Below are 14,070 nucleotides of genomic sequence, written 5' to 3'. Positions count from 1 at the left end.
GGAACATTTGAGCAGCTGCAGTGGCAGAATCTGACTAGAGCTGCAATGATTCATCTAAAAGATGACGGTCAAAAAGTAATTGTTGTAGTAATTTTGACCATCAGTTAGTATTTGGAAGCGAAAATGCCCTCTCAAATGAGAGGATTTGTTTTGCTTTATTTGTATTATATGATGGTCAACTGAATATCTTTGGTTTCTGGACTGTTGGTCAAATAAACAGGCTACATTCATATATAACCTTGGGTTAAACAGGCACTTTTTATAATATTTTATAGATCAGTGGATTGTCAAAAAAACAATCTGCGGATTAATTGATAGTTACAACAAGAATTATTTGTTGCAGCCCAAAATCTGACTGTCAGTATTAACACGAAAACGTAGATATACCATTAATATGCATTGTAGACAGTTGTTGTGAATGGGGACTGTTGTGGAGGCCGTGTTGCCCAAAATCAATTATTTTAAGCATTTAATCCCCACTCATAAGCATTACTTTTCAATACAAACATTACCATACAATTGTTGCAACAAGAGAAATGGGGCTTCTCAGATGTGTTTTGAAGTGTGTATTATGGCTTGTATGGCCTCTCATATGCCTAAACTATATGAAGAGAATGTTCCCCTCAAGCGTATCATCTGCAAATTTCACATCCATACTGTTGTAGTTTTACTAATGCACTGCAGAGGAAAGACACATGGTTCCTATATCAAAGTCTGAACACACCACCACCAAACACACACATAAAAAGACATACACATACAAGCCCTTTCAGTTAGTGTCAACCCCCTGCCTAGACACCAAGCCCTGAGGAAATGTAGATCGCAGAGGCTTGCAGAGAGTAGTGTTTTCTATTTCTCTGGCTTTAGTATCATTGCCTTACTCTTTTCCCCACTTTGTTTGACTAGAGGGGATGGAGAAGAAGATGAGACAAGTTTGGGAAAGCGAAGCAGAGAGGGGGATGGGGATTGAGAGAGAAAGACAAAGGAAATATAAAACAGTCAGGAAGAAAAGAAAATAATGGTGTCCTTTTGCCACGAACTCAGCGCTGTTGGAGGATTTAAGCATGATGCAACAGTCCTACACACCCACACAGGTATATTTTCGTTTATCTGATGAGCCCTCTGCTCAGTATGAAGGTGGGGATAGAGCTGTCCTGGGAACTACATGAGCTTACTTAACTACAGTTGTCCCATAGTGTCATTAGATTGTCCACTAAAAATAGGTGGAGCAGGATGCTTGCTGATACAGCGACTATTCACAGGGCTTGTTGGTGAACTGCTCTGACTGTGTCTCTGACAGAGGAGGTTAGATAAAAGTCAAGGGTGCAACACAGCCAATTAACTCAAATAACTTCCCCTATTTTGGAATCTCTGATTCTCTGTCACATTAAAAGGTTGGCACTGTCATGACTTTGGTCAACAGCATCCATTTGTTCGCCAAAGTTCACCAAAACTAAACCCCTCCTTGAGCTGACCCTCGGATCTGCTTCCTTTTGGAATACATTGTTATCACCCGAAATATTGCCTTTTTCACTGTGGGCCTTTTAAGTATGGTCACATTTGCCTCAGTTCACCAAAATTGCCTATTGCCCAGCACCAAATGTCAAACAACAATGTCAAAAGGGACCAAACCTGACCTGAACCATGACATACTTTCCAGATTTTTTTTTTTTCATGCTATAATTAGAGTGAAGCAACACAGACTGAGTTACAGACTTTAAATGAGTGACAGCAGAAGTGAGTATTGACACTGTAGAATGTGTGACCACAGCTTTAACACAACAGTGATGAAAATGTCAGTCAAGCCCTATCTGTCCACACCCACAGGCCAGATAAGAGTTCTAATCAGCTGAAATAACTGGAAACACCTGCGTGGGTGTAACAGGATTTAATACTCTTCTGCAGCTTAGTGGAGATTAACACAAAATGTCTCCTAACATCATTTGATTCCTACACAGATTTATCACCAAGCCTACATTATTTTTTCATGACTGGGGCTGATGCAACAAAGAATACAAATCAAACCCCAAAAAAATGAAAGGCTTCAAAAGTTGAGTGGGTTGGCTTTGTTTGCGATTTCATTTGTAATATTCTGGCGTGACATCCGAGTACGCAGGAGGCACGGAGGGCTCATCGGGCAGATGCGTCAATCAAAAGGGCCGTGCAGCTGTCAGAAGGTTCTGCTGGGACAAAATCTTGATAAAATCATCAAGGGCTGTTCTCCCTTTGTCCTTAAAAAGACCTCATGGCCATTTAGATGTAGTCTCATCACCTTGACAATAGCAGACAGACACGGCTCTGACTGAAGTGATGCAATGCCATGTGTTCAGGAGAGCCTGTGCATATTCCTGTCCTTCGACACATTGAACATTCACCTTGATTCCATCAAAGAGTATTGACCTCCTCAGGTCCGTATTGCTGTTTGAATCATTCAAGATGAAGGATGCAGAGACTGACAGTAGAGAAATTGAAAGTGAGAAACGGTGGACGAGATTGACAGGGACGGAGAAAGACATCCACAGAGATAGAAAGGCAAAGGGAGAGACGGAATGATAGGTTTGAGCAATGTTTTATCACCGTGGCTGATATTTGTCTTTCATTGTTTCAGCTCTACTGTCATAAGAGTAAAGGTTATCTGATTCTGAGTGAGGCTGAGATGGTGCGATAGAGAGCTCAGTGAAAGATGGAAAAGGAGACGGTGAGAGAAAAGGTTAAATCCGCTGATACACCGGGACAAAAGGAGAGCTTGGATTATAGCTGTAACTGAAACACACCGGACATACAAATTTAAAACAGACATACACAAATACACAGACAAGACAAATCCGTGGGTGGATCCCAACAGGTCCCTGCCCTTTAAACGAGACCGTACACCTGTAAACACGACCCAAGCCTGGTGGGAAAAAATACTTATAGGAGCAGTCGTTATTGTTTCATCTCTCTGCCTCACACTCACCTACTAAAATGGCTTTTCTTTCTTTCTTTTTTTTTTAACCTTCTTATGATCCAGTGTTTTTTTTAATTGTTGTGTGTCAGGGTAGACAGAGCGTTCAGTGGTTGCCATGGAAACCAAGTGCCGTAACCATTTGTGCAGCATATCCTGTTATCCTTTAGTATCACAAAAGAGGATTGTGAGGAGGTGCTAGAGAGGGGAAGAGAAATCGAAAAGATGAAGCGTAAGTGAAAGATAATCTCACAGGTCAAGGTGGCAGTAGTTATTCCTTTATTTCCAAGAAAACTGGAGCAATTGATTTTTTTTATACTGTACACAATGGACTTTTACAATAGAGATAGCCATTTAGATGGAGGTATATCTACCAGGCATTTAGTCGCCATGTCATGTTTTCTAATGTTGTTGCCATTTCTTTAATTTTATTGTATCAGTAGCAACTTGTCCTTGTACCTACTACATATCAATCAAACTTTATTCATATAATACATTTTAAACAAATAAAAATGTACGTCTAAATGCTTTACAAGTGAAATGGAATATTTTAAAAACAAAAACAGATGTAGAGAATTAAGCACACAAAGACAACAAGTGAATATAGTTAAAATTATTATAGATAAAAGGAAAAACAAAAATATTAACAATTAAATAAATCTAGTATGTCCACCAAAAGGACCCATATTAGTGTTTTCTGATGCCATTGATCAGCCATTACTGATAACTGCTTGCTCACCAATAGACTGATACCCAATTTCACAAGAGGAGTGGGGATCACTGTTACCATAGTTGCCACACAGGGTATTGCACTTTCTGATGCACACTGAACCAAAAGGCCCTTTTCCACTACAAATTGAAAAAGGAGTGGTTATAAGATAAATCGGTTCTTCAGAGCAACACAAATCCCCTGCATTTACTTATTTTCCCATCAGAAGTTGATCCATTTGGTCCAATGCCATGTGGATAGTCTAAGAGAGCTGAATAATTCAAATATTTTATCCCATTGATGTTTTTAGGGAGCCAACAATAGGTCAGTCGGCTCCGCCAGCAGAAATCTTGGTTGTGCGTCCTCTCAACAAGCTCAGCGGTAGAGGTCAGATCAAGTCCATTTTATTTACAGTCCGAAATCACAAGTGTGCCTCAAGGGGTTTTACAATCCAAATAGCATCCTCAATCCGTAGACTACCTCTATTCAGAACCGGACAGCTCTACTTGTAGGTTTAAAAATATGTTATTTTGATGTAAAAGCCCACCTTTGTTGTCGTGTTTATCGACTGTGCAACAAGGTGGCTATCAATTTGACTTCAGTGTATACCGCCCCCAAAAGATTAAAAAACCTCTTCTGTTTTATTATATTTGTTACTAAGATTAGAAATACAAATGGCAGAAAAAACAGCGTCCTCTTCAAGCTTAAAATGTTTGTTTTCATCAAGACAGTCTTTAGCTCTATTAAAATATATCATTATACAAGAAGGGCTGCTGCTTTTTTGACAATAAATATGGAAAAGTAATTGCTCAACATGAATTGATTGACTGTAAGAATTGAGTTTTGGTGGCTCAAAATTTAAGAGGTGGTAGAAAAGAACACTCGTCATTGCCCCCAATATAACTTACTCAGTCCTTTTAAACCTCTCCTTGATTAAAATGCACTCAACAAAATGTTTGCCTTCAAAACTGTTATTTTTCATATGCCTTTGATGAAAAAAGTTACTCCAGGCACAAAACAACTCCTTTAAATGTGTCTCTTCTGTCAAATTGTAAATCCACAAACCTAAACATAATTCAAACTTGTCACCGAGTCGAGATTTGGACTTCTGCTTTGAACATAATTACCTGAGGCAACTACATGAACATCCCAGGGAAGTATTTTCACCTAGGCAGTAATTAGACCCCTCATTTCAAAACTGGTTCATCATCAAAGCACAAAAGAGTTTAATCGCACAACCACTGTTAGGATGAGCTAATATCTCTGCAGTTACCAGTAGATGAGCCTATCTCTCTGCAATTAACTGTAGACGTTCGCAAAACTTTTGTGCTCTTCTGTTTGCAACCTTTCACCACCAAAAAACTTGCAATACAGGGCTCCCAAGTGGTCTTTCTTTGACCAATGCGGTTTAGCATATTTACAAATGAAAAGCCATTCATTATAAAGAAATAAATTGCATTTGTGAACTCATAATGTTTTATGTCACATGGTCTATGGTAGAATATTGAAGTTGGGAGCAAAAATGACAATTACGACAAATAAATGGTTGGACATGGGGAAGCAAACTTTCATTCACAGTGATGCAAATAAAAAAAGTATTTAGGTCTGCCACTCTCTGAACAAATTCTGCAACAATGTCAAGCAGATTGATCAAACTCAATAACTTTCTTGGTTGAAACTTATGGGCAGTATTGTTTAAAATGAGCAGGGGCCCGCTTGCTTTGGAAGATGCTCTTCTTTATGAGACCCCAAGCCAAGTTTGATGGTTATAAAATCACTTCCTAATTTCTTCAAACCTGCTGAGCTATCTAATCTGCCAGAAAGACCCATCACAGCTTGAATATTGCAAGATAATTGCTACTTTTCAGGGATAATTATAAGTTTAAGACCTATTACCACAGACACCTTTTATGCCAGTCTGTCATGACAACCAGCGACTGGCATGTATGCTGCCATATATGGTGTTAAATTGTCAGTCAGATATTACATCTGTCGTGTTTTCCTAAAAAATAAACCATTTATTTTTTCACGATTTATGAATTAAAGGTCTAATATGTTAGAATTGTCTACCTCTCAAATTCATACTCCAAACAAACACATAGTGGGCAACTAGCTGCAGTTAGCCGTTCAGCTAGCCGTCCCGACAGAGGACAGGGGACTAGCTGGTTAGCTTGCTAGCTTCAGTCGACACTTCTACACCACAACATATAGAAGTTTGTCATAATGTCAAAACTCTTATGTCGTCACATTCTGTTGCTTCTTTTGATTCATTTTTGAATGTTTTAAACTAAAATTCTTACACCTTGCACTTTTACCTATATTGAAGGGTTCTAAAGCTGGAATGATTTTTTTCTGTAACTCTCATTCTATCCAGGATCGTGTGTATTGGACAGATTTGGAGGAAGAAGCAATTTACAGTGCCAACCGACTGACAGGACATGATGTTGCAAAGGTGGCAGAGCACCTCAACAACCCCCTGGACTTGGTGGTGTTTCATGAACAAAGGCAGCCCAAGGGTAAGTCATGCAGGAAAAGTGCTATTGTGACTGATTAGGTGAGGAGCTACAGGTGACGGGGCCTGCATAGCAAATTGGGCATCATGGGCTCTCATCATGGTTGCTGCATGTACCAGTTAGGTTTAATGACTACTCGATCCAGGAGTGCAAACCCTAAAAAAATTGAATATAACCAAAACACAACAACACTCTTGTCTTGAATGATTTATGTATAGCCAAAGGATCCACTTATTAAAACTGTCTGAAACAATAACAAATAGCCTGATTAGACTCTGTTATTAGATTGATGTGTGTGCTGTGCCTGTCAATTGATGTGCTGTGATACAGTATTTGTCCCAGGATTGATGCTTTCCCAGGTGTGGGAAGAAACACCTGGGTGTGTGCGCACTAGTTAGCATTTCTGTGTGTTTATTCCTCAGTGTGTATTAAGCAATTGCCTTGTGCGATTTTGAGGTTTCATGCATTGTTCTCCCCCCTCACTCAGAGCAGTCTTGTCTGAGTGCCAGTAGGGAGCTAATTGCATTCTCTCATTAATAAATCAAGAGTTCTGCTTGAAGAGATATCACAGAATTAATAATGTTTCTTCCAAAATGCCGACAACAGAAAGACAAAACAACCGGGAACAGCCAGGCTAAATGAAAATAAACTGAAGGCGCTCTGTATGCCTTGTGAAGACACAAGTGATACGGATACAACTTGACCTTGAGTGAGGCCATCTCTTTTTGTTCCACTGTTCTTGTTCTCTCTTGCTTTTTATGTGTTTTCCTGTTGGCAAACACGTTGATCTAAATAAAACCCAGAAGGGAAGATGATTGCGTAGTGGTTGCCACAATACACAATTTGGAGAAATGGCTCCAATATGTCTTAATCTCTCTTTTTTTCCGCTTCTTTCCCACACACTTTCTCAACAGCATTTTCCTCAATCTTTTTTTGTTGTGCTTTTTTTTATTTATCTATTTATTTATTTTTGCAATTCAGCTGTACTTTGACTGTGACTGAGTTCCATGTTTAAGTTTTTTTTTTCTAGACCTAAGGGAGGCAGTGCAGAGGGGGAGACTCTGGAGCTATTGCAACTTCAAAATAATACTATAATTTTGCTAAACTTTATCTTTATCCTGACTTCTACTTCCCTTTCCTCTTCTGTCTTTCCTTGTATCCTTCCTTCTTTGCTTATTTTATTTATTTTCCTGTACTCCTCTCCTCTTCTGCTCCAGTCTTTCCCCAGCATAGAATTTAAATGTGTTGTTGTTTGGTTTTGCAAAAGAATGTTGTGGAGCCAAATGCAGAAACACACAGGAGGCAGGCAGGATAAGGAATAAATGGCAAGCTTTATAATCCAAAAAACCACAAAGTGTAAAATGCCAAAATATAATGTACCAACCAAAAGCAAAGTTCAAATCAGGAAAAAGACAAAACCAGAAACATGCCACGAGGAGAAGCAGGGAGACACTGGGAGACTCAGGAGCAGGTTCAGGAGGATCATAGGTGATTGACACAGGAGGATTACATGGGAAGAACTGACAACAACAATATGGAGCACACACGCTTAAATACAAACAAAACTAAGAAGGGGATGAGGTGCAGGTGGAGGGAGGCGGAGAAACACAGATGAGGGAAATGAATTGAAAAACACTAGAAACAGGGAAGGGGCCGACAGGCTGGAGAAGCAGGGAAAGGCAGACTGCTGAGGACCACAAGGAAACAGGAGGTAAAACAGAATACTGGAAAAGGGCAAAAGACAACACAAAACCAGAAAAGACATAAAAATAGACAGACATATTGAAAACAAAATGACAGGACCATGACATGGCGTCACATTTCAAAGACTTTCTTTTACCCAAAGAGCGTCATTTCTTCTTAATATTGGAAGCAGGTTTAGGAGATGTTGGAGCCTTGAAAAATTTCATTTAGACAGCTGTTCATATTACATACTTGTTATGCTGAGTTACTGTACGCCGAGCACAAATATATTCCCAGCCTGTTAAAATCTTGCTGTGCGTATTGAGTGCTATTGCTGCTTCCCCTGACAGCTGATGATTCCTCTGATGTACTGCTCTCTAGAACTACACACAAGTCAGATGGCGGAATCGACCGCGACCTGACCTAATTCTGACGCTTCTCCCACATGAGAAGAGTAGCAATATTTTTCCATGACTCTACGTCTTGAGTTAGAAAACTGCATGTAAATTTTTCTTTTGAGTGCGCAGATTTAAAAAAGAAAATCTAGACGCCCCTGCTGCAACCTAAGCATCAGTTCATTGGACCAGAAAAAAGGCACTGCAATTAACATAAACCCCAGAGTAAGCCGTTACTGTTGTTTTGCAGAATGGCACGCAATCAGGATTATACACAATAAGTCGTATAAGAGTTTTGGCTGATAAGATCATGTCTACTACAGCTGGGCTACATTTGTTCAAGAACTGGCGCTTTGATGTCATATTTCTATATTGGTCACATGTCAAGACTTTTGAAGTCTGGGACTCCACACAGACAAAGCTTGGAAAAATTGTCTAATAGTCTAATATGCTGACTGACATAATTTCCGACTACAACAAATACTGTCCTAAGATTTCTGAGTCTGAGAAAGTGGGGGAAAACAAAGCAATTCTCCAAACAGTGTCTTGGAAAGAACTTTTTTACAAAGCTTGTGTCCCTCAAGCCCACGACACCGTCACTTGGGCAGTCTGCCTATCATGTACATTTACACTATTCTATGTTATCTCCTTTTGATAACTAATGTAATATTTTTTCACTCCCAATCATTCAGCCTCCACTGAGATGGTCTGGAGCTCCCCTGGGGAGGCGCATCTCCCACTTTGAAATCCTCAGATTTAAACTGTACAAGTATATTATACAAAAATAGAGTGAAAAAAGCCACTGTTACCCAATTTCATATATGGAGATGTTAAATCACATATTTGTGGTTTGTGCTTTAACTGTAGCCACTTTGGCGTAGGGCCTTAGATTCTCACCACCAGCTTGAATTCAGTTCTCAATGACTTTGATGCATTTGACCTACTGTCCAAGACCCAAAACTGGGACTCAGTCTTCAATTCTTAATAGCCTTTTCCTCTTAACTATTCTGGTCTACAGTACATGTAAACGTCTGTGCTCATCAACCCTGGCAACGACATGGAATTTCAATTTACAGAACATTTTAGAATAGCACCAATTGTTTATAAATGATATTGAAAATGTATGAATCATGTTTTTTAATATGTCATTTTCAATGAGATAAAACTCCGAAGTACATAAAGCAAAATAATAATTTATGTTTATGTGATTTATGTATAAGGGAAAATGTACAATCTCATATTTGCCTAAACTCTTTTTTGAATCCCCCTTTTATTTCTGCTTTCTCCCTCAAGCCCCTGATACCTGTAACATGGGCAGTCTGCCTAACGGTGGCTGTGAATACCTCTGTCTGAAGGCCCCGCAGATTACAGACCACTCGCCCAAGTACACCTGTGCCTGCCCGGATGGCATGGAGCTGGGGCCAGACATGAGGCGCTGTGCTATAGGTAAGTCGTTCACACTTGATTAAAGGGATTGTGCTGAGGAATGTCACATGAAGACTACATCACTGATTTGATGGAATGCCTTGAGATTTGATGGAATGCCTAGGTCATAAGGATATTGAACTGGTTTCACCTTCTCATCTCTGCTGACAGAAGTCTGCCCCATACTTATGTATTTATGAATATCTTTAAATAAATGTTCCATCTTAAACTATTACGTTAATTTGTGGTATCCAGCGTTACACATTAATGGCTGTGGGGTATATTTCCCATTCTATTGTAGGCTGGAGGAAATGCCAAAAGGCTGTTTTTCAGGCGCATGTGATAAATTGAATCTTGACCCGTCATGTCAAATTTGATTTAGGTTCTTCTCTCACCATAGCCGGACCAAGACCAACTCATTTCTTAAAAGGTTTCAGTGCCTGAGTTAGAACTTCTTATAACAGGTTTTATATTTTCCACCTGTGCCTTCAATCCAGAAATTGAATATTTGAGGCGATCCACTGAATCTTTTTGAAGATCTTATATTGTCATGCCCCCAGCACAGCCATGGTTGTGAATATACAAGCAGATGTGGGAACACAGTGGGCGGTGCCTGCTCAGGCCTATTAAAACTGACGAATCAGAGAGCGGCCCTTAAAGAGGTACCAATACCGAGCTTTCAGACAGAGAGTGAAGGTGCTGTCGCAATGAACAATAAGAGAAAAATAATGTCTCTCTGAACATTAAGGTAGATTAACATTTTCTATTAGACACCAAAAAAACAAGTATGAGCATAAAACTGGGCATAATATGAAACTGTTAAAGCTTTCAGTGAAATACATACAGTGGAAGTGAAATATATTAAATACAAAAACAAATATGAATACAAAAATCATGTTCTTGATAGAGGGAATTTTTTCTACTCTTAACCTCAGCAAAATCTTTATAATCACACCAATTCATATTTTTCTCAAATCGTAAAGAAATATCCGAAGGAACATTGCATCTTGGAGCCAAAACCAGTATTCACCACCATCCTATAACAATGCAATATGTTCGCATTTTCTTGTCATAAATATGATTGATTTAGAGCCAGCTCCCACAGAGAATTCAATACCTCTGCTTACTGTAACACTATCTTGGGAAGTGGGTCAGTGATTTTCTCCCAGCTTACCTGTGTTTGCAGTGCACCTCCATTACTTCACTGACCTTACTTCACCGCTCAGCCGTTCCCCAGCCTCTACAGTCACCCATTAGTAAAGTTGTTATCCTTAATGAACCCGCTCGATTTTGCACTCGTGTGTTTGCGCATGTGAGAAGAAAGGAGCTGACACAAAGAAAAGGGAGCAAGAGAGGTGATGATGTATGTAGGCTTCAATTCAGAGAATCCCTCTGAGAAAGGACAGGCGAGGGAGCATGACCACTGAGCGTGAACAGAGAAATTGCACTCACATTTTTGGGATTTGAATGCAGTACAAGTATTTCTGCTGAGCACTTACGTTTGATAAAATGAGCTCTTTACATTCTACCCCTCTTGCTCTCTGCTTTATGTCTTGGTCCATTTAGTAGAAAAACGTTATCAGTTTTACAGCAACCAGAAAAAAAAGACATATCTATGAAATCCTGAATCAAACCACTTTTTTATACTGTGATTTGGTTCTCTGAAACACAAAAGGAGAGGTACGTCACTTGTGACTATGTGACCTGATGGATACACAACACAGTGATCACACAGAGTTGGAGGTGATTAAAAGATGCCGGGCAGCTTGAACTATGAATGTATCTGTTGCACAGTTTCTTTTCTTTGTTAAATAAACATACAGAAATAATTACTTTTTCAAAGGGCAGGGATAGCCCCTCTAACCCCCTGAGATGAAGCAGAGGTTCATAAGCCACGTGAGTCTTCAAGCCACATTTCAGTATTTAAAAACGAGGAAGGGGCAAGGTCACGTCTAACTTTCAGAAGATTTTCAACAGAATAGTGTGATAAGATATTCTTATTTTACCATATCATAAAATACAAATAAATCATTTAGGCAGTTGAAGTTGAAGAGTTGTGTCCATGTAATGTATTACAATGGAACATATTTGATCGCTTTGAATATCAGTTTTAACTACCTCACAGTTGGTATAATTTTGCATACATTTGCTACACTGCTAACGAACTTAAATAAAACTCTGGGGAGTTTAGAGCATGTTATAATCTTTTAATTTCCCATAATATGCTATATATTGATGCATATGTGCCAACTGTTAAAGTTTGAAAGGCAAAGTTGTAATTGTTTGTCATTTTGCAACATCAGGGTGTGAAAACAAAACTTGGAGCAAGTCTCTTTATTCTACATAAAACAGTGAAGATGAGCTGAGGAGTCTCAGAGCCTGAGGAAAGAAGCTGCTCTGTAGTCTGGTGGTATGACAGGGGATAATTCTGTATCTTTTGCCAGATGGCAGCAGGATGAACAGACTGTGGCTGGGGTGGGTGTTTTAGTATCCTTTGGGCTCTGTGCAGACATCTCACTTCACAAATATCACTGATGCTTGGTAGATGGGTACCATTATGTTCTTGGTGCTTTTAATCACCCGCTGCAGAGCCTTCCTGTCCTTGGCCGTGCACAAACCATACCAGTTTGTATGCATGTTTCTTTCTATTGCTCGTCTCTAAAAAGCCCACAAGAATGTAGTTCCGGAATTTAGCCTTGTTAAGTTTCATAAAATCATAAAATCCGAAGTGCTATTGATATGATTAATCTCCTGTTTCACTCGTGCAGTTCGACCCAGGACGACTACAACAGCTGCTCCATCAACCACCACTACCCCCACAACAACCGCTACAACTATCACTACGGCTGTTACCAGCACCACAGCACCTCCTACTACCACGACCACAAGGCCCACTACCACCTCTGCTGCTACGACAGTCAGGCCCACGACCAGACGCCTGACAACCCCAGCCTCTCCTCAGACCCCCAGGAGAACCTCTACAGAGCAGCCTCGCACCCCTGCTGCTACAAGTACAGAGACGACCAGTTTGAGCAGCACGAGCAAGACATCCACACACACACCCCTACTGGGCCCAGTGGCCCCCAACAGCATTCAAAGAGAGAGCAATGGCAACCTCTCCCACAGGGGTAAGGATCAGAATGGTTTGTGCATAGAAATGTCAGATTGTGTGAAGTGGGTGTATGCGTAATGTTTGTGTGTTTTTCTGAGCGTAATGCTCCACTGCCATCACTGCTGCTACCACCTGCCATTAAAGCAGCAGGAAGCTGAAAACCACCACTTAGATCAGTTAGTTTCCCTCCTCTCTCTGGCTTCTCTTCCCCCTCGTCTCTGTGTTTGTCCATCTGTGTACGTCCTCTTTTCCTCTCTGCCTCTCTCTCTCTCTCTCACACACACACACACACACACACACACACCCTCACCAGTTTACATCTCGGTCTGCTCGTCGTTCCCTTATGAGCAGCGTGTAACAGAGCTGTCAGAGCTAACAAACGACAGTCCCCTCCATTCTCACCTGCCACCTCCCATCACTCATCCTCACTTTCTGACAGCTTCTCTCACTCTCTTTGTCTTTCCCTCTCCTCATCACTTTCACTTTGCCTCTGTAAAACTGGCTGCATTCTTCATTCTTGAAGCAATCAAGCTTTACTGGCACACAGGAAAAATACTGCTTTACAGTTTGTTGCCAAGACAAACAATGACAGCAGAATATAATGTCAGTGACAGTGGTTTACAGAGCCATGCTAAGACTTAAATTGTATTTGGAAGTGGAAAAAAATCCTTGATAGCACCGTGAAGCAAATTTGATAAACCACTGTGCTTTACACCACATGCTACGGTGTGGGCTTAGCTGCAGAAATCAGTGTTTTCAGCTTTCTTCAAGCCCTTTGCTACATAGAGACATGAAAATGAGATAGTGGTAACTGTCAAACTGCAAAGGCAGCTTTTCCCCAAAGTAATTTGTTCCTGTAGGGAGAAGAAAGATAACACAAATCTTCCAAATAAGTTGCTTAAAAAGACTCGTTTTTTCCTGTAGCTCCAATTCCATTATATCACACTTTCAGACCAAAGCAGGAGACGAGCGGTAAAACGTCAAAAAAAATCTGCAACTGGTTCACGCAGTTACTTAGACACTTTAGTAGAACTTAAGATAGCATCTGATGCTTGAATGACAACCTACTGCTTGGTTATATGATGGCAGAGAATAATGGTGCATTACAGAAAACTCAGAACTCAAGAATTTTTAACCTCTTACCATAAAAGCAAATCCATCTACCCCGACTTAATGAATAGTTGTCTGACATCACACAACAAAGGCAGCATCCATGGAAGTGCACATTGTAAAAGGTAAACCATCAACTAAAGGGCAACATGAAGTATACATACCGGTATTTAATTAAA

The 14,070-nt window shown here is 40.1% G+C and overlaps 1 protein-coding gene across 1 annotated transcript in view; it reads left to right on the top strand.

Moving 5' to 3' along the window:
* lrp8 (low density lipoprotein receptor-related protein 8, apolipoprotein e receptor) overlaps positions 1 to 14,070 on the top strand; it is a 181,663-nt gene that overhangs the window by 153,518 nt on the left and 14,075 nt on the right. The window contains exons 14-16 of the mRNA XM_030433693.1: positions 6,028 to 6,169; positions 9,538 to 9,690; positions 12,438 to 12,797. Of these exons, the coding sequence (XP_030289553.1) occupies positions 6,028 to 6,169; positions 9,538 to 9,690; positions 12,438 to 12,797 (655 nt within the window). The remainder of the gene's footprint in view (positions 1 to 6,027; positions 6,170 to 9,537; positions 9,691 to 12,437; positions 12,798 to 14,070) is intronic.

The sequence above is a fragment of the Sparus aurata genome, chromosome 11 (assembly GCF_900880675.1).
Source record: "Sparus aurata chromosome 11, fSpaAur1.1, whole genome shotgun sequence".
Taxonomy (NCBI): Eukaryota; Metazoa; Chordata; class Actinopteri; order Spariformes; family Sparidae; genus Sparus; species Sparus aurata.
The sequence above is the reverse complement of the archived record's forward strand: the minus strand, read 5'-3'. Positions and strand labels throughout refer to the sequence as shown.